This window comes from Lithobates pipiens, unplaced genomic scaffold (genome assembly GCF_037356315.1).
Source record: "Lithobates pipiens isolate NorthernLeopardFrog02 unplaced genomic scaffold, aLitPip1_a1.2 Scaffold_30, whole genome shotgun sequence".
Classification (NCBI taxonomy): Eukaryota; Metazoa; Chordata; class Amphibia; order Anura; family Ranidae; genus Lithobates; species Lithobates pipiens.
In genome coordinates, this window is record NW_027507791.1 from 150,615,395 (window position 1) to 150,642,275 (window position 26,881).

Here is a 26,881-nt window from a genome sequence, read left to right on the forward strand (position 1 = left end):
CCCACACACCCACATCCACACATCCTGCGCATGTGCGATCGCAATTTAAAATCACATACAGGTTTTTTATCTGCTAGCAATTTTATTTTTATTTTCAACGCTGTTTGTATTTTAAACGCTATCTGTACATTGGAGACTCGGTGGAGTCCTTTTTACAGCATCTGACTTTATGCAATAAAGAAAAAAGCCGGAGCCGGAATTTGAGACATTATACGCACTGACTGACCTCCCTTAAACAGGGGGTCGCTGATGATCTGGTAAGCCCCCATCTTATTAGCGGTGATTAAAGGTGACGGGTCCCACGTGGTCAAGTAGATTATTTTTATTCAATCAAGTCACACTATCTGTTGGATTTCTTTGATAATTCTATGGACATTTATGATTTATGGACATAGGAATTAATTTTTATTAATTTTTTATTGCACACTTACATGTTAATATTGATTTCGTTTGAATGCCACTTTATTTTGGTTTTGGATTGTCACCATTTTTGCACATTTCACTTGTGCGATTATTTAATCATTATTTATTGAACAAGCGCTGCACTTTATTTTTTTTATTTTTTTATTTTCTACTTATGTGCAGATAGCTGCGCTAAATCTTTCCTGGATGCAGTCAACTTTATTTTTTCTATCTGCACAAAACCGCATGCAACAAAACCGTCACTAAATGCATTGTGTGAATGGGGCCATAGGAAAGCATTGTGTGGGTTTAGCTGCAGGAGATAACTTCATCTGTCCGCAGCTAAAAGCACAATTCTATCCACCCATGTGAAAGGGGCCTTACAGTCAAATAGGCATTGGCCAAATATAGGAGCAGGTCAAAGTCCTCAACATAGGCGGAATATACTGCAAACAATTGAGAAAATGTAGTTGCAAGCTTACATAAGTCAAGACATGGGTTGAAAAAAATGGTGACAATCCAAAACCAAAATAAAGTGGCACCAACATTGTATGTAGTAAAGAAAATTGAAATAGGAATTGTAGGCATTCTCAAGTTTAAGTGTAAGTAAACCCCCCTATTGTTTTCAGCCAAGGAAGCTGCCATCTTTGCCTCTGTTTAATCGACAACTACCATGATGCTGCACATGTGATCAGTTTAGACACCAGCCATTGGATGACTTGACAGTTTGGTTGAGAGCACAACCAATGGTACATGCACATGCCAGAAAAGAAACTGTTTAATGGATGGGTTTACTTCCGCTTTAAGGAACGAATCCCTAACATAAGTTGCAAGGTAATAAAAAAATGTATGTAATAATATATATATATATATATATATATATATATATATATATATATATATATATATATATATATATACACACACACACACACACACACACACACACACACACACACACACACTCACACTATGTGCTCAGATTAATATACAGTATCTACTGCCCTGTAGCTGCTGTTCACCAAGTGTGCTAAGCACACATAACAAAATCATCCATTTTACCACAGCGCATACAGTGTACACCCTATTCTCTACTAAACCAAAGATGTATACAAGAAATTAATCTTAATTCATTTGGTGAACAACCATCCTTCAATACAGTGCTTAGTGCTCAAAATTTCATATTGAAAGTGCTGAAGTGCTCCACGTAAATGTGCATTGTGGCACACACCTCTCTTGTTTCCCTACTCCCCAGAAGAAATAGACCCCGCTTTTCAGTCTGGGGGTCAAACTCACTTACCGTATATCTGGCAGTGGGGGTACCAGAGAACTCTTTTCTATCTATATATCCAACTTGCTGCTTCTATGTCAAGCTAAAATTTCCACCAGGCTCAAAGAAAAGAGTGATAGTTCTCATAGTGTAGTACCGTATATTAGACTTTAATAAAAACACAACATCTAAAAATCCACTTACAGAATTTCAGATACAAAGGCGTGGAACGCACGCCGACTCACAATTAACCTGGAAGAACCCTATCACTATGCAAAGCGCCTTTCTATCTGAAACTCTGTAAGTGGGTTTTTATTGGTTGAGTTTTTTTTAAAGTCTAATACACTCCACTAAGAGAACTCTCTCTTCATTGATCCTGTTGGAAATTTGAGGTTTATATAGAAACAGAAAGTTGGGAATATAGAAAGAAAATAGAAGATCTGTGGTACCCCCACAATCAGATATAAGAGTTTGACCCCCAGACTGAAAGCTGAGGGTCCATTTACTCTGGGGAGTAGGGGAACAAGAGGGGTGTGTGCCAAACTGCACACCATGTTTACCTGGAGCACTACAGCACTTTCAATATGAACTTTTGAGGACTGAGCGCTTTATTGGAGGATGGATGTTCACTAAATGAATTAAGACATTTGTCACATTTTCATTTGGACTAATTTCTTTATTATTTACATCTTTATGTTTTTTTTTGTTTGCCCACCAGGTCACAAAGAAGGTAAGAAACCAGGATGTCACCATAATAATGGGTCGTTGGTATCTCACAAAAGGTATTTGAAGACATCATAACCCACCTCCAGCGGTACATACAATGCCAGCAATGTCACCCACCCCCAGATATGACTTGTAGAAGCAACATTGCTGGCACTGTACGTACCGCTGGAAGTGGGTAATACCTGCCTAAGAATACAAGGATCGCTTACCTGAGAGATCTGTAGAGGCGGATGATGCTGTTATCCTAGTGAGTGTGTTGGTGATCCATCCAGCACTTGATTCTTTACATTCTGCTGTTGACCTCGCTATAATTTGAGGGTCAATATGATCCGGAAAGCAGACTTGCCCTTCTCCTCACAGTGGTGATGACTGCATTCAGCTGGTGTGGGGATTCTTTTTCCATTATGTATTTGTGGACATTTATGTGATGCTTACTGAGACTTTTTGAACACTGAGTTAGCGCTGCCCCCCTCTTGTATTGTGAATGCTGCAAGTTTGTCCAGGAACACTTCTTCACAGTCCAGTGTGAGTGCAGACCAGTGGGGAATTGGGGACAATTGAACTTGGTTTAGTTCAATTGTGCCCAGTGTGTGTGCATTCTAAGGGTGCACAAATACTGGGACCAGTTAAACTGAACCATGCCAGAGTTCAATTCTCCCCACTCCCCCACTGGTCTGCACTCACACTGGACTGTAAGGAAGTGTTCCTGGGCACACTCCTCTGCCAGCCAGACCAGTGACCTGTGCATCAGTACACTCACACTGATGAAATCTGTACCAGACCACAAGTAAACCATTCCCAGGTCCACCTCTTCCAAGTGGTCACCAGCATGGTATGCTTAACCATCCCAGGGCGCTGTTGGGAGTACTCACACTACACAATGAACCATACCAAGGTAGTGAAAAAAAATCTGGGAACGGGTGAAACTGCCAGTGTGGGTGCACCCTTAGAAGGGGTCATTTCAGGCATGGTTCACTTGAATGTGAGTGCAGATGACTGTGGTCTGGTAGGCAGAGGTCATGATAGCGTGCCCACACTTCCTAATAGCCCAATGTAAATGCAGACCAGCAGGGAAGTAGAGGTCAATAAAACCCCTGACACGGTTCAGTGTAACTGGTCCCAGCATGAGTACAACATAAGTTGCAATCCTGCAATAGCAATGTCCAGCTCTAATGCCAGTCATCAGCCTCTGTCCTTAGCCACACATGAGTATCTCCCCCAAAAAAAAAGAAAAAAGGAATGCAGATAAAATATTAAGCTCCCAATTAGAGAAGCAACTGTCTATGCCCCATCCAGTGCGTGAAAGTTTATCCCACTGGGGGAAGGACTAGTGGTGTCAGCATGACTAAAAGATTCATCACCCTCGATATCCATTTAGGAGGAAGTGCCAGCTGATCAATTATTTGTATTTTTGCTTTAATGGGCAAAATTGAAGGATATTTGGATCATGCTTTTTTTTTTTTTTTATCATAAATTGCATTGTGGCCATTATTCGCTCTTTTTTTACATTAGAACTGCAGTTTAATTGCAGCAAATATTTATCAAGTCAAAACAAGCTTGATTAATAAATATAATAATTTTGGCAGAATGTAACTTTGCAGCTTCAAACAAAATGCAATGGCAGGTAAAGGAACTTTTATTTTAGAAGAGCTTCCCCTTCAGATTTAATCGCATAAGCAGTAAATATCTGCTGATGGTGAAGTGTAAAATAATCATTACTTATAATATAAACTCACCAATCATGTCTCCTTGCTCGTGAACCATCATACCCAAGTCTTTAAATATTTCATTTATTCCTCTAATATCTTCCTGTTGGAAATAAATACAGAAAAGTTTCTATAAAATTATACGTGAATCATTTGCTAAATGATGGTGTTCCTACCTAAACATCACATTGTATAAAATCAGTAGAACATCAGAACAAATTTTAAATACACACCCAGTTGCCTACCCATGTGTGTTATGCCCTGTACACACGGTCGGACTTTCCTATGACAAAATCCGTTGGATTTTGTCCGATGGATTTTGGCCCAAACTTGTCTTGCATACACACGGTCGCACAAAGTTGACGGAAAATCCGAACATTCTGAACGCGGTGACGTACAACATGTACGACGGGACTATAAATGGGTCAGTAGCCAATAGCTTTCGTCTCGTAATTTATTCTGAGCATGCGTGGCACTTTGTGCGTCAGAATAGTCTACACACGATCGGAATTTAAGCGATCAGATTTTGTCGTCGAAAACTTTTAGATCCAGCTCTCAAACTTTGTGTGTAGGAAATTCCGACATAAAAAGTCCAATGGAGCCCACACACGATCGGATTTTCAGACAACGCGATCCGATTGCACATTTTCCGTTGGAAAGTCTGACCTTGTGTAGGGGGCATTAGTGATGGGGATTAAAACAAGCCTGTCAGGACAGATCATATAGGCCATTGCTCATTTGTTATTCAGGGTGCAGGCTATGGAAATATCATACTTATCCTTCCTTCACCAAGTTAATGATCTATGTCACTAATTTATGGTGAGTTATTTAACATATAATGAAATCAGAAACAAGAAAATAGTCAGAGTCTGCATCTTTAAACACAAATCATCATTTGCATCTTCTATGTGTGTTCTAACAGGTTGCATTCATGTGGTTCTTTCATACTCAAGATATATCCTTCCTGTAGGAAACACTGTAGGTTAAGTAATACATAGCATTAAATAATGATAATATGAATATCTCAATTTAAAATGCATATTTACAGTTAGCTAGAGAATCTGCATTTGTGACTAACCAAAGTGTCTGGCAAAATCTATCCTTAAAGTGAAGGTACACTCCACTTTTTGAACTTGTACCTACAGGTAAGCCTATAATATGGCTTTACCTGTAGGTACAGTGAATATCTTCTCAATCTACACTGTTTAAGAGACATTCACAAGTGATGCTGCCACGTCACTGACGCATTTGCTTTGAAGGGACAGAATACCCGTGCCGTACCTTCAGAGCTTCGTGCCAGAGCCGAGGGCTCCTGAGCACATGTGCGAGAGTGACATCACCGCAGCTCCGGCCATTTATACAACCAAGCCTGGAGGCTATCGCATCTGCATCCTTTTATATGCCAATGCATGTGAGCAGTTCATTTGTAAAATACTTTTCTCTTTCACATTCCTAATAAAAAAAAATGTTATGCACTAGGTCAGTGCACCCACTTTTTGTTGTTGCTTGGAAAGATCCCGACTTTAATATCGGAATAAACTCGGATGCCTGGACCAGCAGGTAGCTCAGCCTCTCAGCAAGCTGCTGGGAGACTGAGCCACCCACTCCCGTCCCCTCCACACCACAGCTCTCCTGTAAAGGGCAGAGCACAGAGTTGGTGACTGACAGTCACATGCTCTCTGTTCACTGAAGGCTGAGAATTGAGCGATCAGCTTTCTTTGATCGCTCAGTTCGGAGTCTTAGAAAAAACCCTCCTAGGGGGGTGTAATTTTTTTTTTTTTTAAGAACTTAGAAGATTCCTGTAAAATCCAAGCTATGAGTGGCCCTGCCAACACTAATAGCCTCAACAAACTTCAATAGAGAAATCAAAGGAGTTGGACGAAAAAAAGAAAAGAAATGGTGGCCAAACAATGACTGCATCCCATCAGCTGTAGTCACTGTTCAGTTTCTGACAACTGTGTGTGCTGGCGTCAAAATACAAAAGCCAGCAGCAGATTTGTCCATCCACACTGTTAAGCATGGATGGTGGAATCTAAAGAGCTCATTGGGCTGAATGAGAAAACTCTTTACATATATGGACAGCTTTATAAACCACTGTTGTACTACACAATTTGAAAAGTGTCAGCTAAATAGTGACTGCATCCAATCAGATGAAGTCACTGTTCGGGTTTTCAGGCAGCCAAGATTCATTGTAGTAGCTTATTTACCCTGATTCAGGCTAATCTACAAATAAAACATTGAGAAGTAATTCTTTAAAAATTTGAAAGTTACACAAAAATTGTTTTAGGTAAATGTAAAATTGCTTAAAATGTGCTCATTAAAAATATTATATACTTGCATTTACAAAACACACTTAAAGGATTGTATCACTACTTAATGTGACGGCCTGAATCCTTGAGTTTCTCAGCTTAAGTTAACCGGCCTTTTAATTGCAGTAAATATTTTTTGTGCTTTGCTATAGAATATCTCTGCTGAATAAATATTTGCTTCCTGCTTCACCTTTCTTTTATTTTTTTTTTATTTTTTTCTATGACATTTTATTGTCTCTAAAAATTCTTATTCGTTCCTTTGTGAACAAAATAAAAAATCCTTTGTGGGAAAAAAAAATGAATAGAAGCACACCTCAAGTTGAAGTATTGCAGACTCACGCTCTTCTATAAGCCTTAGGTCATCTTCCGTAATGTCATCTTCTTGCATGACCTGCGATTGGCTCTCACTGTAATAAAACATCACATGTAAGTTAATAAAATACATTGAAAGTTCAGCTTTATGACTGCTAATCTTTGGATAATCTTTGCAAAAGTACATAGCAAATGACAAGTAGAACTTCGATAAATGTCATTTAAACATACACTTTGTGAATACTATAAAAGTACAGGAAGCATTTCACTCTAAAGTCAGATTAGCATGTGAATACAATAATCAATAAATCTAAAATATATTTTCTATTAAGAATACAATTTTTCCCCACCCTACTGGATCTCCTTTTAGTAGAGTATAGATAGTTTAGAACCTGTATCAAATTTTTATTGCTGCTCATGACCCAGTCGCAAGATTATCACTACCCATGTTATCAATGAGACAAAAAGGGAGGATAAATCTCTGCAATGGGGATGTGAACAGCAATATAAATATGAGAGGCATTCTAAACATTTAGGACTGTACTCAAAACTAACAAAGTTTTGATGGGAGTTGTATATTAGGCCGGTGTTCTGTCCAAAAATATCCGCCTATCGAATAGTGTCCGCTGTGTACTGCGCAGGCGCAGCGCTTGCGCAGTACGGAGCACAAGGAGATTTGGAAAATCTCTGAAGATGAACGGCGCCTACGTCGTGAGTCCAGGTGCAAGCCCCACCATCCAAGTGGACATACAGTGCCTTGCGAAAGTATTCGGCCCCCTTGAACTTTTCAACCTTTTGCCACATTTCAGGCTTCAAACATAAAGATATAAAATTTAAATTTTTTGTGAAGAATCACCAACAAGTGGGACACAATTGTGAAGTGGAACGAAATCTATTGGATATTTTAAACTTTTTTTAGCAAATAAAAAACTGAAAAGTGGTGCGTGCAAAATTATTCGGCCCCTTTACTTTCAGTGCACCAAACTCACTCCAGAAGTTCAGCGAGGATCTCTGAATGATCCAATGTTGTCCTAAATGACTCATGGTGATAAATAGAATCCACCTGTGTGTAATCAAGTCTCTGTATAAATGCACCTGCTCTGTGATGGTCTCAAGGTTCTGTTGAAAGCGCAGAGAGCATCATGAAGACCAAGGAACACACCAGGCAGGTCCGTAATACTGTTGTGGAGAAGTTTAAAGCCGGATTTGGATACAAAAAGATTTCCCAAGCTTTAAACATCCCAAGGAGCACTGTGCAAGCGATCATTTTGAAATGGAAGGAGTATCAGACCACTGCAAATCTACCAAGACCTGGCCGTCCCTCTAAACTTTTAGCTCAGACAAGGAGAAGACTGATCAGAGATGCAGCCAAGAGACCCATGATCACTCTGGATGAACTGCAGAGAACTACAGCTGAGGTGGGAGAGTCTGTCCATAGGACAACAATCAGTCGTACACTGCACAAATCTGGCCTTTATGGAAGAGTGGCAAGAAGAAAGCCATTTCTCAAAGATATCTATAAAAAGTCTTGTCTAAAGTTTGCCACAAGCCACCTGGGAGACACACCAAACATGTGGAAGAAGGTGCTCTGGTCAGATGAAACCAAAATCAAACTTTTTGCCCACAATGCAAAACGATATGTTTGGCGTAAAAGCAACACAGCTCATCACCCTCAACACACCATCCCCACTGTCAAACATGGTGGTGGCAGCATCATGGTTTGGGCCTGCTTTTCTTCAGCAGGGACAGGGAAGATGGTTAAAATTGAGGGGAAGATGGATGCAGCCAAATACAGGACCATTCTGGATGAAAACCTGTTGGAGTCTGCAAAAGACCTGAAACTGGGACGGAGATTTATCTTCCAACAAGACAATGATCCCAAACATACAGCAAAATCTACAAAGGAATGGTTCACAAATAAACGTATCCAGGTGTTAGAATGGCCAAGTCAAAGTCCAGACCTGAATCCAATCGAGAATCTGTGGAAAGAGCTAAAAACTGCTGTTCACAAACGCTCTCCATCCAACCTCACTGAGCTCGAGCTGTTTTGCAAGGAAGAATGGGCAAGAATTTCAGTCTCTCGATGTGCAAAACTGATAGAGACATACCCCAAGTGACTTGCAGCTGTAATCGCAGCAAAAGGTGGCTCTACAAAGTATTAACGCAAGGGGGCCGAATAATTTTGCACGCCCCACTTTTCATTTTTTTATTCGTTAAAAAAAGTTTCAAAAATCCAATAGATTTCATTCCACTTCACAATTTTATATCTTTATGTTTAAAGCCTGAAATGTGGCAAAAGGTTGAAAAGTTCAAGGGGGCTGAATACTTTCGCAAGGCACTGTAGGGCTGCACATATTAGAGGGCCCCTCGCGGGCTCGCTTCGCTCGCCACGCTTCAGGCACGGCCTCGCTTCGCTCGGCTCTTTTTATTCTAACTCTATGTCCATTTGGATGGTGGGGCTTGAACCTGGACTCATGGCGCAGGCGCCGTTCATCTTCGGATATTTTCGAAATCTGCTTGTCCTGTGTACTGCATGCGCAGTACACCTTGTCCTGTGTACTGCATGCGCAGTACACAGCGGACACTATCCGATGGGGGACACAATTTGACATGACACCGGGTTCACACTATACTACACGACAGTAGTACGACTTCCATCCTACTTTGCTCTGGGACATCAGTCCTACATCCATCCGACTTTCATGAACAGTATACTAACAGCTTGTCCTTTGACCAATCAAAACTAACACACATTGGGAGGGGCTATAGCAGGGGGCAGGAAATAACACAATGTTGGATGCCAAGGATCTGATTTTGATCCTACTTCAATGATAGTCAATGGGCTGAAGTAGGATCAAGGTCGGACCAAAGTAGTACAGGGAGCATTTTCAAATTCGGACCGACTTGTGTCGGACCAGTTAAGATGGTTCCCATAGGGAAACACTGATTTTCACACGTCATGCGACATGAACTCCCAATATCGGAGCGTTTGTCACACCAGTGTGAACCCAGCCTCAGACTCACTCTCCTTTCACTCTACATACAATAAAGCTGGCCGTACACTAGTAGGTTTTCAAAGTGAACGTTAATATGAAAATTTGCAGTACATTCAAAGACTCAATGAATGTTGTTCGAAAGTACTTCAAAATTTTCTTTTAACATTTAATTTGAAACAAATAGACTTTCCTAAACAAAAAGCACATACACAGTTATGGGCTGTACACACGATAGGATTTTCCGGCAACAAATGTTGGATGTGAGCTTGTTGTTGTGTGTATGGTCCATAGAACATTTGTTGTCTGCGTTTCCGCCAAATGTTTAAGAGCAAGTCAAGATTTGTCGAAAATTCAGAGCGTGTGCACACAATTCCAAAGCACAAAAGTTCACAAATGCTCGGAATCAAGCATGAGTATTGCACTTCATTTTCTCGGCTTGATGTACATGTTGTACGTCACCACATACTTGACATTCGGAATTTCCTACAACATTTGTGTGACCGTGTGTATGCAAGACAAGTTTGAGCCAACATCCTTCAGAAAAAAATCCATGGTTTTGTTGTAGGAAAATCCTATCGTGTGTACATAGCATTAGAAATGAACGTATTATAGAAAGATTTCCACGCTGATCCTTCAAATTTTCATGTCACTGTGGTTGAAAAAAAAAAAAAGGTGTTTCAACCCCATTAACAACTGGAAAAACGAAACATTTCAAATGAAATTCTACTAGTGTATGGCATTTGCTAGTTCTTAATACAATCTATTGTATGTCTATCAGTATAGAACATTTCCAATATGGGGAGGCTAAAGACTTAAAAATTAAACCCCCCCAAATCAAAGAATGTTACAGTAATCATCTTTTATAAAACTTTTTGTAAAAAAAGAAAATTTTCTGCCTTACTTATTCCAGTTGACCAGGGCGCCATCTCTGAGACCATCATCTGCCCCACCAGCCTAATGTGTAGAAAACAGCAAAGAAAAAACATCTGTATGAATAAACAAGCTCTGCATTGCCAACAGTCCACATGTCAATTCTGGAAGCAAATGGTGCTATTAAAATAGAGGCATAAATTTCAAAACCCTAGTTTTAAAAAGGAAATATTTTTCAATGGCAATTCCAGACAATAAGTGATAGCAATCACTGAGCTATTAATACTTTTAAGTAAACAAAACCTATACTAAAAAAAAAGAAAAATTTTTCAGTAAGGCTTTTTATGTAAGGATTAGCATGCCGTAGAAAAATAGGAGGCAATGACGCTTACATGGGGAGGTGCCATCATCCTTTCATAATAGCATTTAAAAAGAAAGTGGACAATTGTAAGAGAACAACTGTAGTTTAGAATAAAATGGTGTCCCACCACACTTACACTTGCCAGCCTGCAAAACAACCAAATTGGCCCAGTCTAACAGTTTACTGAAAAACAGGGGGTTTGGTTTAGACACATTTGTAAATACATGTGTGCAGGGACTCACTGGATGCCTTTGCTGCCTCTGTGCTCTTACTGGGCGTCACTTGCGTCCCTGTGCCTTTAAGCAGGGGTGGGCTCCCTCCAGGCATACATGCCCTTTATCTATTCTTCTACAGGTGCATCTTATAAAATTAGAATATCCAAAAATTTATTTCAGTAATTCAATGAAAAGAAATGAAAATCATATATTATACAGATTCATTACACACAGAGTGATAGATTATAGACATTTCGTTTTTATTTTGACGATTATGGCCTACAGCTAGCGAAAAACCCAAAATGCTGCATCTCTGAAAACTAGATATTAGATATGACCAATTTAAAAAGAAAAAAGGATTTTTTATAATTGGCTTTGTGAAAAGTATATCCATGTACAGTATAGTATGCACTCAATACTTGGTTGGGGCTCCTTTTGCATAAATCACTGCATGAATGCAGCGTGGCATGGAGGCGATCAGCCTGTGGCACTGCTGAGGTGTTATGGAAGCCCAGGTTACTTTGATAGCATGTGTCAGCTCATCTGCATTATTGGGTCTGGTGTCTCATCTTCCTCTTGACTATACCCTACAGATTCTCTATGGGGTTTATGTCAAATGAGGTTTCTGGCCAATCAAGCACAGTGATTCCATGATCATTAAACCAGGTATTGGTACCTTTGGCAATGTGGACATGTGCCAAGTCCTGCCGGAAAATGAAATCAGCATCTCCTAAAGCTGGTCAGCAGAATTAAGCATGACGTGCTGTAGAATTTCCTGGTAGAGGGCTGCATTGACTTGACTTGATAAACACACAGTGGACCAACACCAGCAGATGACATGGCTCCCTAAATCATCACTGTGGAAAATGTTGCATTTCATTTGGAAATCAAGGTCCCAGAGTCTGGAGGAAGAGTGGAGAGGCACGGAATCACAATCAGTGATGATTTGGGGAGCCATGTCATCTGCTGGTGTTGGTGTTTTATCAAGTCCAAAGTCAGCACAGCCCTCTACCTGGAAATTCCTGAATATTTCATGCTTCCCTCTGTTTATCAGCTTTATGGAGATGCTGATTTCATTTTCCGGCAGGACCTGGCACCTGCCCACACTGCCAAAAGTACCAATACCTGGTTTAATGATCATGGTATCGCTGTGCTTGATTGGACAGCAAACTTGCCTGACCTAAACCCTATAGAGAATCTGTGGAGTATTGTCAAGAGGAAGATGACAGAGGGTGTGGCCTAAGGTGAATACACTCTCGTATAGCGGCGGCGGCGGATTCAAAAAACGCTGTGACTTGCACATGTACAGAGACGCAATTTTCCTTTTCCACTGTGTGAGTAACATTTTATACATTTAATAAAACGTGATTGAAAACTGGATTACACTATGTTTGCCCTATTTTGTTTTTTATGAGGAAAAATCACTGAAAATTACTGGATGGTAACCGGATCAGCTCTGCAAAGCGACACAGGGGCTCACACTGTGAAGGCGCATTAACCCGTTACGGGGAGAGGGAGCTGGTGAGTGCAGCCAATTGTCTTTCACATGGAAATCGCACCGGTTGCAATCCAGGAATCCACTAATATTGAAGCACACTGTCACTTTCTTTCAGCAGAACTTTCTAATTTAAGCATTATTATTTTTCTGCCGTGGGATTTTTTATATCAACTTCAAATGTGCAAAAAATTGCATGCTACCATTTAGCGATTTTATAAGCATAAAAGGACTGGATTTACATATTGTGGCACCTTCAGGAGCACGTGGCACTTTTTTCCCAGCTGATATTGTTATTATGGCACTTTAAGCACGCAGCACTTTCTATTGTATGTTTTGCACAAACTTATATAAGCACTTTAACATTGCAACAAGAGGATTGTAGTTTCTAAAAAATGTAAGTCAGGATTTGTTATAGCATCTTCTTGCTTGTTTCATACTGGTAGAGATTCACACATTCATTTATTTATTTGTTTTTCATAAAAACAATTTTTTACAACCTTTAGGAGAGATATTGTCACTAAAGCACTTAATGCACAAAATTTCAATTGTGTTATACTTTCAATTTGATACATACCTCTGCAAAGAATTAGGCATAAGTAATAGCAGGTGGGTTTCCTGCAGATATAATTAACAACAGGCGAGCGCCGTTACTACCACCTTAGTATCTATTTTTGCCTGACCTAAACCCTATAGAGAATCTGTGGAGTATTGTCAAGAGGAAGATGAGAGACACCAGACCCAACAATGCAGATGAGCTGAAAAGCACTATCAGAGAAACCTGGGCTTTCATAACACCTCAGCAGTGCCACAGCTTCATCACTTCCATGCCATGCCGTATTGATGCAGTAATTCATGCAAAAGAAGCCCCGACTAAGTATTGAGTGCATAATATACCGAACATAGACATACTCTTCAGTAAGCCAACATTTCTGAATCAAATCCTTAAACAATATTCAAATTTTATGAGATACCGAATTTTGTGTTTTCACTAGCTGTAAGCCATAATCATCAAAAGTGAAAGAAATAACTGCTTGAAATATATCTCTGTGTGTAAACGCATCTATATAACATATATGTGTTTCCCTTTTTGAATTGAATTCGTGAAATAAACTTTTTGATTTATAATTTAATGAGATGCCCTGTATGTACTCCTACTATGGAGGCTCTGGAAATTTAGAGTTAAGCCTAGTACATACTAGTATTTTTTTTCCTTCAACCCAGTAGGGCTGAATGATAAAAAAGGAAAAAAAACTGACAGATCAGGAGGAGCAACTGTAAAAACGATCCGATATTAGTGCAGCGATCTTCCCTGCTGTTCTATTGTGTTCTGACAGGTAGACTGCCTGCTCCCCCCTCCTCCTCCGCCAAAACACTCTGGTGAGTGCTCTCAGCCATTGGCTGAGAATGCTAATCGGGAGCCAATCGGCAGACCTTTTTTGGTCATGCCCCTTTGACAGAACCTGGCCGAACGGCCGGCTTCTGTTGGACTGACTGCAGTACACACAGGACAAATGTCGGGCGATTTCTATTGAACCGGCTGATGCCACCCGACATTTGGCCCGTGCGTATTAGGAGGTCTGCAGTACGTACAGAGGTCCTTTGGCGTGGGTACTGTGGCTTACGCATATATTTGCATAGGTGTGCAAGCAAAGGACTCTGTTTTTACTGTAAACTGTTAGACAGGGCCAACTTGGTTGCTTTGCAGGAAATCCTTTGTTTGTGATGTGCATTACCCTTCCATGTGCACCTTGCTGCAAATGCCAGTTATAGGTTGGGGTGGTTGCCACTTTTTTTTACAGTTAGAATAAAATGGTACACTATGCTGGGATCATGTGAGCTGAAGGTCATTGAGGGTGATTATTATGTTGCAGAACTGTACCAGTATATGGCACTTCTTTTTTCTGTTGCTAGCATCAGATGGAAGAAGAATAGGATAAGGCATGGACTGAGAAAAGTTAGTTGAAGAGTGGGGAAAAGGAGTAGTGGAAGTGAAGAGTAAAGTTATGATGGGAGAAAGGAAAGAGAAGGAAAAGGAAAAGGAAAAAGGAAGGTGGGAGTAGAGGGATTTAGAGGCAAGGGAAGAATAAAGAGTTGGGGGGGAGCAGAAACAAGGTGGCCAGTAGGGTCCAGTTAGGCACATGGCATCCTAGTTTTTTGGAGAGAAGTTTCAAATTGAGAGAAGGGAATGATCTATGTTCATATGGCGATTACATTCTAACCATGGGAATCATGTTACTAGACAAACTTTGACAAAACAATATTTAGGCAACACGGCTCTATTATGGCTTTCAAACACCAGCTAAAAGTTGATGCATTTGGCTCTTAGATCCTTCACTGTGATCGTAAAAGCCTAGACATTAGCAGAGTGCATGAAATTGGCAGATCCTGTTATTATAAGTGGATTCAAAATGGACCAACCATAGAAGAGACTATTACATTCCATCTATACATTACACCAATGATCCTGGAAGGACCCCACAAATCATAAAGCTGAATGATGGAATGCAAACATCGTATGCTCAATGATAGTGCCTAGTCTGCAGGCTCAAGGTTTGGAAGGAGTGCTACACAGCCCATCCATTAGCCAAAGACTATACCAATGATGTTTAACTTACGGATAGCCTGGAACCTGCACGGACTCTGGCCACAAACTCTTTCTCCTTCTCTGCAGCTTGTCTCTGGATTTTCTGAAAGTTTGTTAGTGCAGAGCTGAACTCATTCAGGAGTCTGTCTTTTTGAAGTTTTCTCTGTCTCTGCCAAACAAGGAGAGCACAAGGTTATAGAAATGCATTCAAAATCTCTACTGTACAAAAGTTCACCATTTGACACAAAATTTTCCTGCAGATCTTAAACCTCTACTGACCCTTTTCGTGTTTTTAAGGCTTAACGTACACGGGACATTTCACAACCTCTCCTGAACAATTTAACTTGACAGATAGTAACCAATGTTTAAAAGTGTCTGTTTTGCTGCTTTTTTTGCATGCCGCGTTTAGTCGTATTTATTAAAATTTTTCCCAAATAGTCAAAAATTGAAAACGCCATTAGACGAAACGCGGCTAAACGCAAGTAACCATGTTTACAAGCTGTTATGGGCATTTGGCGTTTCAAACGCCTCTGAACATCCGTCCTGAACACATTTTTTTTTTCTTTCCAAAGAATGCTTCTAAACACAATTGCCTAGAAAAGACTATAAACGACCCTGTGTACATGTACTGATAAGATAACAGAGGACAGTTCAGAGGCACCTGAAAAAACACCCAATTGCTCCTGAAAGTCAGTTTACATGAAGCTAAATGAGGACCTTCACGCACTTTGACAAAAAATGAAAATTCCGCAACTAGAAATACTGTAGCTGCTGACCTTAAATAAACATGTACTTACCTAGAAGTCCAGCGCTGTCTTCCTTTAACCTGAAGTCCTCACAGGTCCATTTAAATCCCAAGCTGCTATATTGGATATGGGGATCAGCTATGACTGACAGCAAGCCCCCTACTGTGAAAGGCACTGACAATGGGGAGACTGGTCCCATAGCCTTCTGGGACGTGTAACGTTTGTATTCCAGGAGGAAACAGGCCGGGGGGGGGGGGGCATGAAACAAGCAGGTGTCATCTTCTCCTTGCTAAGAAATAAGTAAATGGGAGCAAATACCTGTTAGAAAAGGTGCTTGCTATCCTACCTCCATATGCAAAAAATTTAATAAAAATGTCAAATGTGTAAAAGGGAGGGAGGTGGGATCACATGTGACTAAAGATCCACTTTAAGCAAAGAAACACATACTGTAAGTACTATCCTACTCTTGTTGAAGCTGTAATCTAAATATATACAATAAAAAAAATATGAAAAATAACTCACATCAAATAAACAGGGAACTCTAATGCCACGTACACACGACCGGACTTCAACGGACTAGGTCCGACGGTTTTCCAAAAGGATTTCCGGCAGAGGTCCGATGGACTTTCTGAACGAACGGACTTGTGCCGCGTACACACGTAGCGGACTATCCGACGGACTTAGTCTGGCGGACTTCCCGCCAAACTGTCCGTCGGACTTTCCGAACGGGCTACTTGCCCACACACGGCACTTTTTCAGCGGACTAATACGGCGTACTAAGTCTGCCGTACTATCCGCCCTACTTTTGAAATGAATGGACTCGCCCACACACGCGGAGGAAAGTCCGCTCATTTCGAGCGCGTATCCAGGCAGGGCCCTCGAAGGAGACGTTGCTGGCCCCGCCACCTAGTATGGACTTAAAGGGGAACCCTAACGGCAAAAAAAAAAAATCGGCGTGGGGGTCCCCCCACCCCAAAGCACCTTGTCCCCATGTTGATGAGGACAAGGGCCTCTTCCCGACAACCCTGGCCGTTGGTTGTCGGGGTCTGCGGGCGGGGGGCTTATCGGAATCCGGGAGCCCCCTTTAATAAGGGGGCCCCCGGATACTGGCCCCCCACCCTATGTGAATGAGTATGGGGTACAATGTACCCCTACCCATTCACCTGTGAAAAAAAGTAAAAAAAAAAAAAAACACACAACACAACACACAAGATAAAATAGTTTATTGCACAGCTCCGGGGGTCTTCCGTCTTCAGGGGTCTTCTCGCCGGACTCCTCCGCTATCTTCTTGTAGCTCTTTTGCTAGTGGAGGAGCCCGGCTTTCTTCCTCGCCGCGGCCTCTTCTTCCGACTTCTGGGGTCTTGTCCCCCTCTCCGGTTCTTCTGCCGGGCCACCGCGCCTTCTTATAGCTCTTTTACAGGCGGTGGCACGGTCTTCTGTCGCCGCCGCCTTCCGTTCTTCTCCTTCTCCTGGAGATGTTGACTCGACGCTCTCTCCGGCCGCAATGCCAGGGACGCGCTGCGCGGCAACTTATATAGGGACAAGGGGCGAGTCATCGGTTGATGTCACATGGGTTGATGTCACATGGTGACCCCCGCCCCCTTACGATGTCACAGTCCCGGAGAATGCTGGGACTGTCGCCATGTGACATCAACCCATGTGACATCAACCGATGACCCCGCTCCTTGTCCCTATATAAGTCACCGCGCAGCGCGTCCCTGGCATTGCGGCCGGAGAGAGCGTCGAGTCAACATCTCCAGGAGAAGGAGAAGTACGGAAGGCGGCGGCGACAGAAGACTGTGCCACCGCCTGTAAAAGAGCTATAAGAAGGCGCGGTGGCCCGGCAGAAGAACCGAAGAGGGGGACAAGACCCCAGAAGTCGGAAGAAGAGGCCGCGGCGAGATGCAAGCAGCATCTTTAGAGCGGTGCACATTTAACTCCTTCCTCGGCCACTAGCTGGGCTATAAGTTCCCCTGCTAGCAGCCGAAGAGCACCACTAAAATGACGGTAACGCACTGCTAAAACTAGCAGCGTTTTACCGTCAATGCCTACCCGCTCCAGTGTGAAAGCAGCCTTAAGTAATAAGGGATACAGAAAATGTCTTATATTTAAACATTTATTAAACAAAACAACATCAGTTCACTTGTATGTATAATTTAGAATAATAAAAAAAAAAAACTATATATTAAATATTAAAAACACAAAAACAGGTACTCAAAACTTTTGAACGAAAAAAAAAAAAATGAACTTTACTGTTTTCGATTTTTTTTAAAAAATCATTTGTGTATTTTTTCCAAAAAAATTGCATTTGAAAGACCTCTGCGCAAATACCGTGTGACATAAAATATTGCAACAACTGCTACTTTATTCTCTAGGGTCTCTGCTAAAAAAAAAATATATATATAGAATTTTTGGGGGTTCTAAGTGATTTTCTAGCAGTCAATACAGGATTTTTACTTGTAAGCAACAAGTGTCAGAAAAGATTTAGTCTTTAAATGGTTAAACTGAGATCTCTACACAGGGAGTTTAGTTCTTTGATAACTATAAACATTGTATCTCTGATATTTTCTTGTCAGACTGCCCAGAGAGGAAACAAGCCTTCATGCAACTTGCATTGATTTCTATTACAGAAGTCTTTTACAAGTGGTGCTAATCTGCCTTTTTTATCAGCACAATCAGCCGATGCCGATTAATTAAAAACCGCAAATATCAGCCGATATATCTGCCGGCTGATATATCGGTCAACCTCTAATAGAGATCATCTAAAATTACATTTTTTAATAAAAAATGGTGGTAAATTTCCTCTTTTGCAGTCAAAGTTCAGAAAAACTCCAATACATCTTTGTTTTTTTATTCCCACTCACACAGCATACCTATAATAATTTAACAAATATTTGTTACCTTTCTAGGCGTTTGTTTGGAGTAGGGCTTGGGCAGAGACTGCCCACTATTCTGAACAATTTGAAATGAGAGGAAATGCAATTTGTCGGCATGGATTGTTGGTTCCTTGAGGGTAGGGACGGATGTGAGTGCGTGATGAATGAATGAATGAATTAATGAAATACTTGTATAGCGCACAATGCGAACTGAATCGCCTCAAGGTGATGTATGTGTGAAGAGCAAATTGACAGCTATATGGGTACCTTAAATATAATAATAGATGAGCATCTTGTGTAGGGATGGAGACAATTGTAGACACGAGCACACACACACACTCAAGTTGAACTGGATGGACTTGTTTATGTAACTGTCTCCACTGACAAAAGGCAACATCAAGTATCGCCTCATTATCATAGAATGCAAGCTTCTAGATCATTAACCCTTTGTTAGGACAGATATTTTTCAAATCTAGTTTACAACTAATAATAAGAAGACGTGCCAGTACAGTACAGACAGGGTTAATTACGATTAACTTTAACTCCCAAGCCCCCTCGGCACAGCAGAAGAAAAACTTCAGATTTGGAGTTTTCAAAAAGAAAAGAAGTAAAATGTAAGCAGCATTTTTTTTTTCACACTTATGCTATATAAATGAGAACATTTAATGAAAATAAAAAGTAGGTGGCTTATCTATAAGTACTGTAAATATTTTTTAATTTTAATTCTGAACGTGCCCCGTATAGGAGATATTTACTGTATACCGTGCCGATGATATAATCGGCATATGTGTTCTGAAGAAACGGTCACCCATGATGTTTCTTCAGGAATGTTTGCCGTGACCAGGAGTGACGTCACGCGGCTCTGGCTGGTCACACAGCCGGAGTCCGTGGCTCTGAAAGGAAGACGGGCAAAGATGGATGTGGCCTGCTCCGGGGAGGACGCAGGCTTCGTTTGCAGGCAAGTGCCACATTATATTTTAAGGGCATATATTGTTTTAATAAATACGCTGAATGCTTTTTGTATCATAGCTGACAAAGACAAAAAAAAATGCATTTGTCACAGTAACAGCTTATAACATTATTTATAAACTATTTAATGTATGAATGTATTTTATATTTTTACAGGTGAATAATCACTTTAAAAGCATAGCTGGCCCATGGTATCTGTCAAAGTGGCTCTCCCTGTGATAGGCACAGTAAGAACGTCTTGTTTGTTAACATGCATATCCTGCACCCTCAACCACCTCCAAAGACATGCAGGTAGGTGAATTGGCTTCTGTCCATAATTGGTCCTAGTATATGAATTGGGACCTTGGATTGTGGGCTCCTTGAGACCGATGTGAGTGTGTAATGTACAGGGATAGGGACAATTGTAGACACTCAGGTTGAACTGGATATACTGGTGTCTTTATTCAACCTTACTAACTATGTAACCTGTTTGTACCATTCCCTGGCTGCCCTTGCGAGGAGCGCCTTATGCTGGATTTATGTGCATTCTGTACATTCTCTTGCAGCGGTGTGCCTCAAGGTATAGGCCTCATATACACTGCTGCTGGTAAACAGACATTCAGAGGCAGTTGAATGCTTTTTTGTTCAGCTGCCCCTGAACTCATCCAATGTTATCTTACGTGTACATGTACGCAGGTTTGTTTATTGTCATTTTTAGGCAGTTGCGTTTATAGGCTTTTCTTTCAAAAAATTTAGTTCAGACGCTAAACTTAGTGACTCGCGTTTAGCCGCGTTTTGTTTACAGACGTTTTTCATTTTTGGCTATTTAAAAAAAAAAGAAAAAAATTTTTTTTCAAACATTTCTAAATACAAACGTGGCTAAACGCAGCATTTAAACGCGACAAAGAGGACGTTTTAAACGTGGGTTACTTTCTGTCAAGTTAAAACGTTCAGGAGAGGTTGTAAAAACATCTTGTGTACATTAAGGCTAACAGAGAATGTGATATTTACAATCCTGACAGAGGTAAATGAATCACAAAAATGGGTAGCTAATAATCCTGTCTACTCATCCATCATAAATATAAAAAGTACCAATTTACATTTGTTATCATTAAAAGAAACGTGCATCATTCAGAAACTTCCCTTTATGAAAAAAGCACCATAAAAGAGAAAAAGGGAAATGTGTTTAAAACAAAAGTATCTGTTCCTTTTTATGTAGTATGCCTCACTGCACAAGCCTATGCAAATAAATCAATGCAAACCTCTTCACTGCTACAAAGATTTCAAGTAAGAGGTTATCTGGTTAAACTTTATTAAAGAATTAAAAAAAATTCAACTTAATTTAAACAAAAAAGGTAGAGTAAGCCATTAAAAAAAAAAAAAAAAAATAATAAAAAAATATGATGACTTGCCAATATTTTATGTAGCATTTTTTATAAATAATCTAAAAACAAAACAAAACAAAACAATCGGTGCTAATACAAGAACCACGCTATCAAAAAAAAAATATATGAAGTCCATTAGTGAGTTAAATAGAAAATTGCAGCGTGCACAGCATTTTTCTTAATAAAACTAGTAACTATGACTTTTGTTCTTAAATGTCCAAATGTGCATTTCTCATATGGATTTGGACAGTCGATAGGAAAAGCGCATTTGGACTTGGATGATTTTTTTTATTTTTTATAGTGCTGCAATTTCTAATTGTTTCTTTTTTGGAAAAGCATTTCAAATTTAAGAAAAAAGCCATAGCTACGAATTATATTAAGAAGAACACTGTGCATGCTATGTAAACCACCATGGAACCTTAAAAGCAGCCACAATTGCACCAGATTAAACTGAAAAACAACATACATGATATACTATAAAAGAAAACAAACAGCAGGGCACTAAGATCAGTATCAAATAAAAAAAACACTTTATTAAAATAAGCAGCACACTAATGCCCTGTACACACGGTCGGATTTTCTGATGGAAAATGTGCGATCGGATCGTGTTATCGGAAAATCTGATCGTGTGTGGGCTCCATCAGACTTTTTCCGTTGGAATTTCCGACACACAAAGTTTGAGAGTTGGATCTAAAGTTTACAGACAACAAAATCCGATTGTTTAAATTTCCGATCGTGTGAAGAAAATTCCGACAGACAAAGTGCCACGCATGCTCAGAATAAATTATGAGACAAAATCTATTGGCTACTGGCCCGTCTATAGTCCCGTCGTACGTGTTCTATGTCACTGCGTTCAGAACGATCGGATTTTCCGTCAACTCTGTGTGACTGTGTGTATGCAAGACAAGTTTGGGCCAAAATCAGTCTGAAAAAATCTGACGGATTTTGTCATCGGAAAGTCTGACCGTGTGTACAGGGCATTACATTGAAGTTAGCATAAAACAACATGGATAGGGAAAACCTGAGACCGCTGTAACCAGTGTGAGGCGGTAGGCCTCACTGAGCAACAGGATGACAGGGAGCCAGCCAGCTCAACGTATTGATATTAGTGGCGGCGTTCTAAGCTGCACACGAGGCTGACAGCTGTCAAAATGCCTGTAGGATGTGGGGGGAGGGGGTGTGCATGACGCGTTTCCAGGGACTTTTGCCCTCTTTTCAAATGCCTGTATTATACCGTATACTGTAACCCAATCAAAACTGACTGTATATTTTTCAACCTGCCTGTTACATTTTTAAAAATACAATTGTGGCTTATCTTGGGTGGGACTGAGATCCAGGTGGTGAGCCATTTTTTGTGGTCTTCATTATACCAGGACTATGGACTGTTTGCCTTTATTTTGTTGAACAAAGCCATTTGTGTTTGCTTGTTTGAGGGACCAATAAAGACTATTTATTTTTACAAGTGACTGGCTCAAGATCTTGGGCTCTCCATGTAACAGTGTGTACATCTGTGTAAAGGCATTGATTACAATGGGCAGCTGTATACAGCACCTGTGGCTCCTGGGCGGGGAAATACCACAGGTACCCAAGACCACAAAGCCCTTAAAGTACCATCATAGTAAAAATGAACCATGTAGACATTATAAGGAAAACATACATATACAATTGAAGTATATCTGAAGCCCAGGGTTTTTTTGTTGGGTAGAGTAGGGAATATTTAAAATCCCTGTTTTTGTTTTGTTTTTACACCTGTGTCTTGATCATTATATTTCTCTTCACTTCCTGTCCTGTAGAAACAAGAAGTGAGAGCAAATCTCTCCAAAGTAAGGGAAACGTACAGTATATGCCTACTGGATAATTTCACTTCTTTGCTTATTGTGGTGGCAATTCAAACTCTTCCTCACTTTCAGTCTCTGTGACATTGGTCACCAAAACAAATAGAGAGAGCAAGTCTTCCTCAGGGGGACTCAGACAGCAATAAAAATCTAAAAAGGATTCTTCCACACTCTATTCAAAAGCTAAAAAAAATAAAAATAAAAATAATAATAAAAAAAAAAATGTTCGCCTTTAGGAGGTACAACCCAACTCTGTCAATACCAAATTGTTTTCAGTTTTTTAGCTACTCTTCCTATTTTGTCTGCTACCTGGCCAGGAAGTGAGGGAAAATCTCCCTCAAAGGGGAAACAGACAGAAAAAACATCCTGACAAGATTTCCTGTTCTTTCTGTTACCCTTCAACAGACAGGAAGTGAGGTGTGGGAACAGGGGTAGCAATAAAAAAAAAAAGTTTACCTGTACAAAATCCAGTGAGAGCACCAGACAAACGTCTGAGGTTAGGTTCACATCTTTGTGTGTCGGGAATGCATGCATTTCGCTTTCTTGACACACATAGAAATGTACTGTGCTTTAGCAGACACATGGTGGTGCCATTAATTGTTAATGCCACCCCTACACATCTGCTAACCCATGCACCATGTGGTTTGGGGCAGTACATTTTTGGAAAAGGGGTCAGGGACTACTATTTTAAATTTCTTGTGCGTACCGCAGCCTATTGAAATGAATGGAAGGCCCTATATGTGACAGGTGGAAAGTATACACGCTTGGTCATTTCTGTAGGTGTTAACCTAGCAGCAGCATCCAGAAGCTAGTATGCTTAGGTTAGCTATCAACTAGCCCCCATTATCAAGTCATCAAATGGCTGGTGTCATAGCTGATTACATGTGCAGCACCATGACAACTGTAGATCAAACAAAGGCCAAGATGGCAGCTGCCTTCCCTGAAAAGGAGAGGAGACTTTAATTCTGCTTTAACCTTTTCACTACCAGGTCCATGTGTCATACGAACCTGACAGCGGGAGGTTTCATACATGCGGTGGCTGCAGTCACCTAGATCGTGTATAAAACTGACAGGCAGGACTACTGCCTGTAAGTTGGAAGCGTTTTGGTTGGCTGCACTGGCGCTAATTGCTTCCACACATCCCTGGTACAGGCACCCCTTGCCATGTATTCCAGGCTCCGCTTGCCCATCTGCAGGCCCAGGACTGACATGGGGGTTGCCGGTGTGTGGAGAGAGGTAGAAGAGCAGACACACGTCCGCTCTCCTCCTCTTCTCGCTGCAACCCAGAAAGTGACGTGGTATGAGATCACTTCTGTGTCCCCTGTCACTTCCCCTGGCTAGCATAGTCTTTTAGATCCTGCGTGTCTTATTAAAGAGAGCCTTCACCTAAAAATCATCACATAGGAGCCAAAAAGTCACCTATGTGATTAAAAAGAAGTTAAGCAAAAAAATATATAAAGTTACACCCAAACACATACAATCACCCCCAAAAAACATTGAGCCCCCCCCCCATCTATATACAGACACGAATGTAAACGTAGCACCTGCCGAGGGCACCTACGCACAAAAACGCTGAATGCCATTTACATGTTATATATCACCACACACAACGAAGTGAGAGCAATAATTCTAGCACAAGACCTCCTCCATAACACTAAACTGATGACCTATAGGTGGGCCTTTGATGCGTCGCCTATAGAAAACATAGGTTACTGAAGTTTGTTGCCATTTCATGGGGCACAAACAGATTTAAAGGTTTGACATGTTGGATATCCATTTACTCAGTGCAACCTTGTCTTTTATATTATACCAACAATTTGGATAGTTTATTATGTTTGTTTGCCCTAAACTTCACCTTAGCGTGTTTGTGTATTTATGTTTCCTAGACCTTTGCGGAAATATATCGCGTGACATAAAAAATTGAAGCTACTACTATTTTATTCTTTAGAGTGCCTAAAGAAAATATATGCTTGGGGGTTTTGTGTAACCTTCAGGCTTAAAATTATTTTTTAAATGTGTGCAAAAAAAATGCAAAAATGGCTCTGGCAGTGAAAAGGTAATTATTATTATTATTATAATACAGGATTTATATAGCGCCCACGGTTCACGCAGTGCTTTACAGGTTAAAGATCTCTCCTTTCTTCAGGGCTTAAGTGTAATGTATCTATGCTGAGCTCTTTCTTTCTCATACCTGATTTTTTTTTCTGCAGAAAAAAAATATACCCTGGTGCCTTTTGGAGTCCCCTGTCACATGAAAGCCCTGAAGAAGGAGGGAAGCCCACCTGAAACGTGTTGTCCCCTTATGAGCAAATATCAACAATAAAAGCTTTTGGACTCTCGGGCCTTTTGTCTAGCACTGTTACTGAATTTTGGACATGCGACTCATCAAAACTGGGCTCTCTGCTTTTGGGACATCCAGCTTTTGTTTAGTGCAGCCTCGCCAGAGCCAATGTGCCTTAGCACAATTTGATTGATCTACTGATGCTTTTATTCTAGCACCCCGCTGTTACTTGTTTCAGGGAAATAAAAAGACAACGGATATTATTATACACAGTTTATATAGTGCCAACAGTTTACGCAGCGCTTTACAATGTATGGGGGAGGGCAGCACAATTACAATACAGTTCAATACAAAAAGGTACAGGAGGGCCCTGCTCGTAGAGCTTACATTCTAAAGAGAGGGGGTGATACTGTATATTAACCCCTCACCAGTCTATAAAAAGGCTTTTGTCTGGAGCTGAGTGGTAAGATAGTATCAGTACCTGATCGCTGTCTGCAGGAAGCGATGTAAAGTTCTTGAGGCAAGCGTCTGTGTCCTTAGCGAGTTTATTCACAAGCTGTATCTTCTGCTGTCTACAACAAAAATGACATCATTATAGGGTCACTATACTGAAAGGGTTTTGTAATTGTTATATAACCATTTCGTATTCCCAAAATAATAATAATTGGCTTGCACTTAATATATTACTGACATTTATATACCACCAACAATTTATACAACACTTTACATACTGTACACTCACATTAGCCCTTAATGTATCTCACCTATGAAGTTATTTTCTGCTATGTGCTGTATTAATGTTATTATCTCTGCTGATATCCAGTGTTAGGCAGCCCATATATCCTGGTTGCAGGAGAAATGCACACAATTCCCTCATTGACATAGCCAGGCATTTCCCACTTTTCTCCCCTCCTGTTCAGTACTAGGTTGGACAGTCTTAGCAAGACCCTATATTCTTCCATGTTCCCTCAATCTCAAGTCTTCAATGGAAAACGCCTGAACAGTGATTTTTTTTTCCAGGTGATTCCAGCTCCCTCCCGTTTTCTAGCATCATTCCACACCTTACACAGGTTTCTATTGGCCACAGCAATAACGCCTAAATTAAAAACATCTATAATATTTGCACTAATTTTACACTCAACAAGGTAGCCTTAATATTAGGGCACTTACGTGTCCAGGCATCCAGCGGCGTTCTCACCCGAGCTGATTCTTCAATCTGCTATCGGATGCTGGCGCTGCCATCTTGACTAAGGGAAACCAGCTGTTAAGCTTTGCGGCTTCACAGATGATTTCCTACTGCACATGCGTGGCGTTCGCTATGCTTTGTGGATGGGCCGCAGTCAGTCCCCAGAAGGCTGCGGGGTAAGGAGGGGGCCAAACTTTGGCAAACTGAGCCAGAAGTGAGAGTGGGTACCTGTCAAAAACAGGTACTCGCTCCCTCCCAAAAGGTGCCAAATGTGTGTGTGGGGGGGGGGGGGGGTAGAGGCAGACAAATGGAGCTTTCTATTTTGGTGGAGCTCTGCTTTAACTTGGATGGGTTTCAGCAGTGGTGTGATACCCC

At 40.8% G+C, this 26,881-nt stretch overlaps 1 protein-coding gene across 1 annotated transcript in view; it reads right to left on the bottom strand.

Moving 5' to 3' along the window:
* Positions 1-26,881, bottom strand: part of STX7 (syntaxin 7) — a 64,907-nt gene that overhangs the window by 20,167 nt on the left and 17,859 nt on the right. The window contains exons 4-8 of the mRNA XM_077464947.1: positions 25,802-25,892; positions 15,281-15,418; positions 10,623-10,675; positions 6,727-6,820; positions 4,135-4,207 (exon numbers count right to left, since the gene is read on the bottom strand). Coding sequence (XP_077321073.1) covers positions 4,135-4,207; positions 6,727-6,820; positions 10,623-10,675; positions 15,281-15,418; positions 25,802-25,892 — 449 coding nt within the window. The remainder of the gene's footprint in view (positions 1-4,134; positions 4,208-6,726; positions 6,821-10,622; positions 10,676-15,280; positions 15,419-25,801; positions 25,893-26,881) is intronic.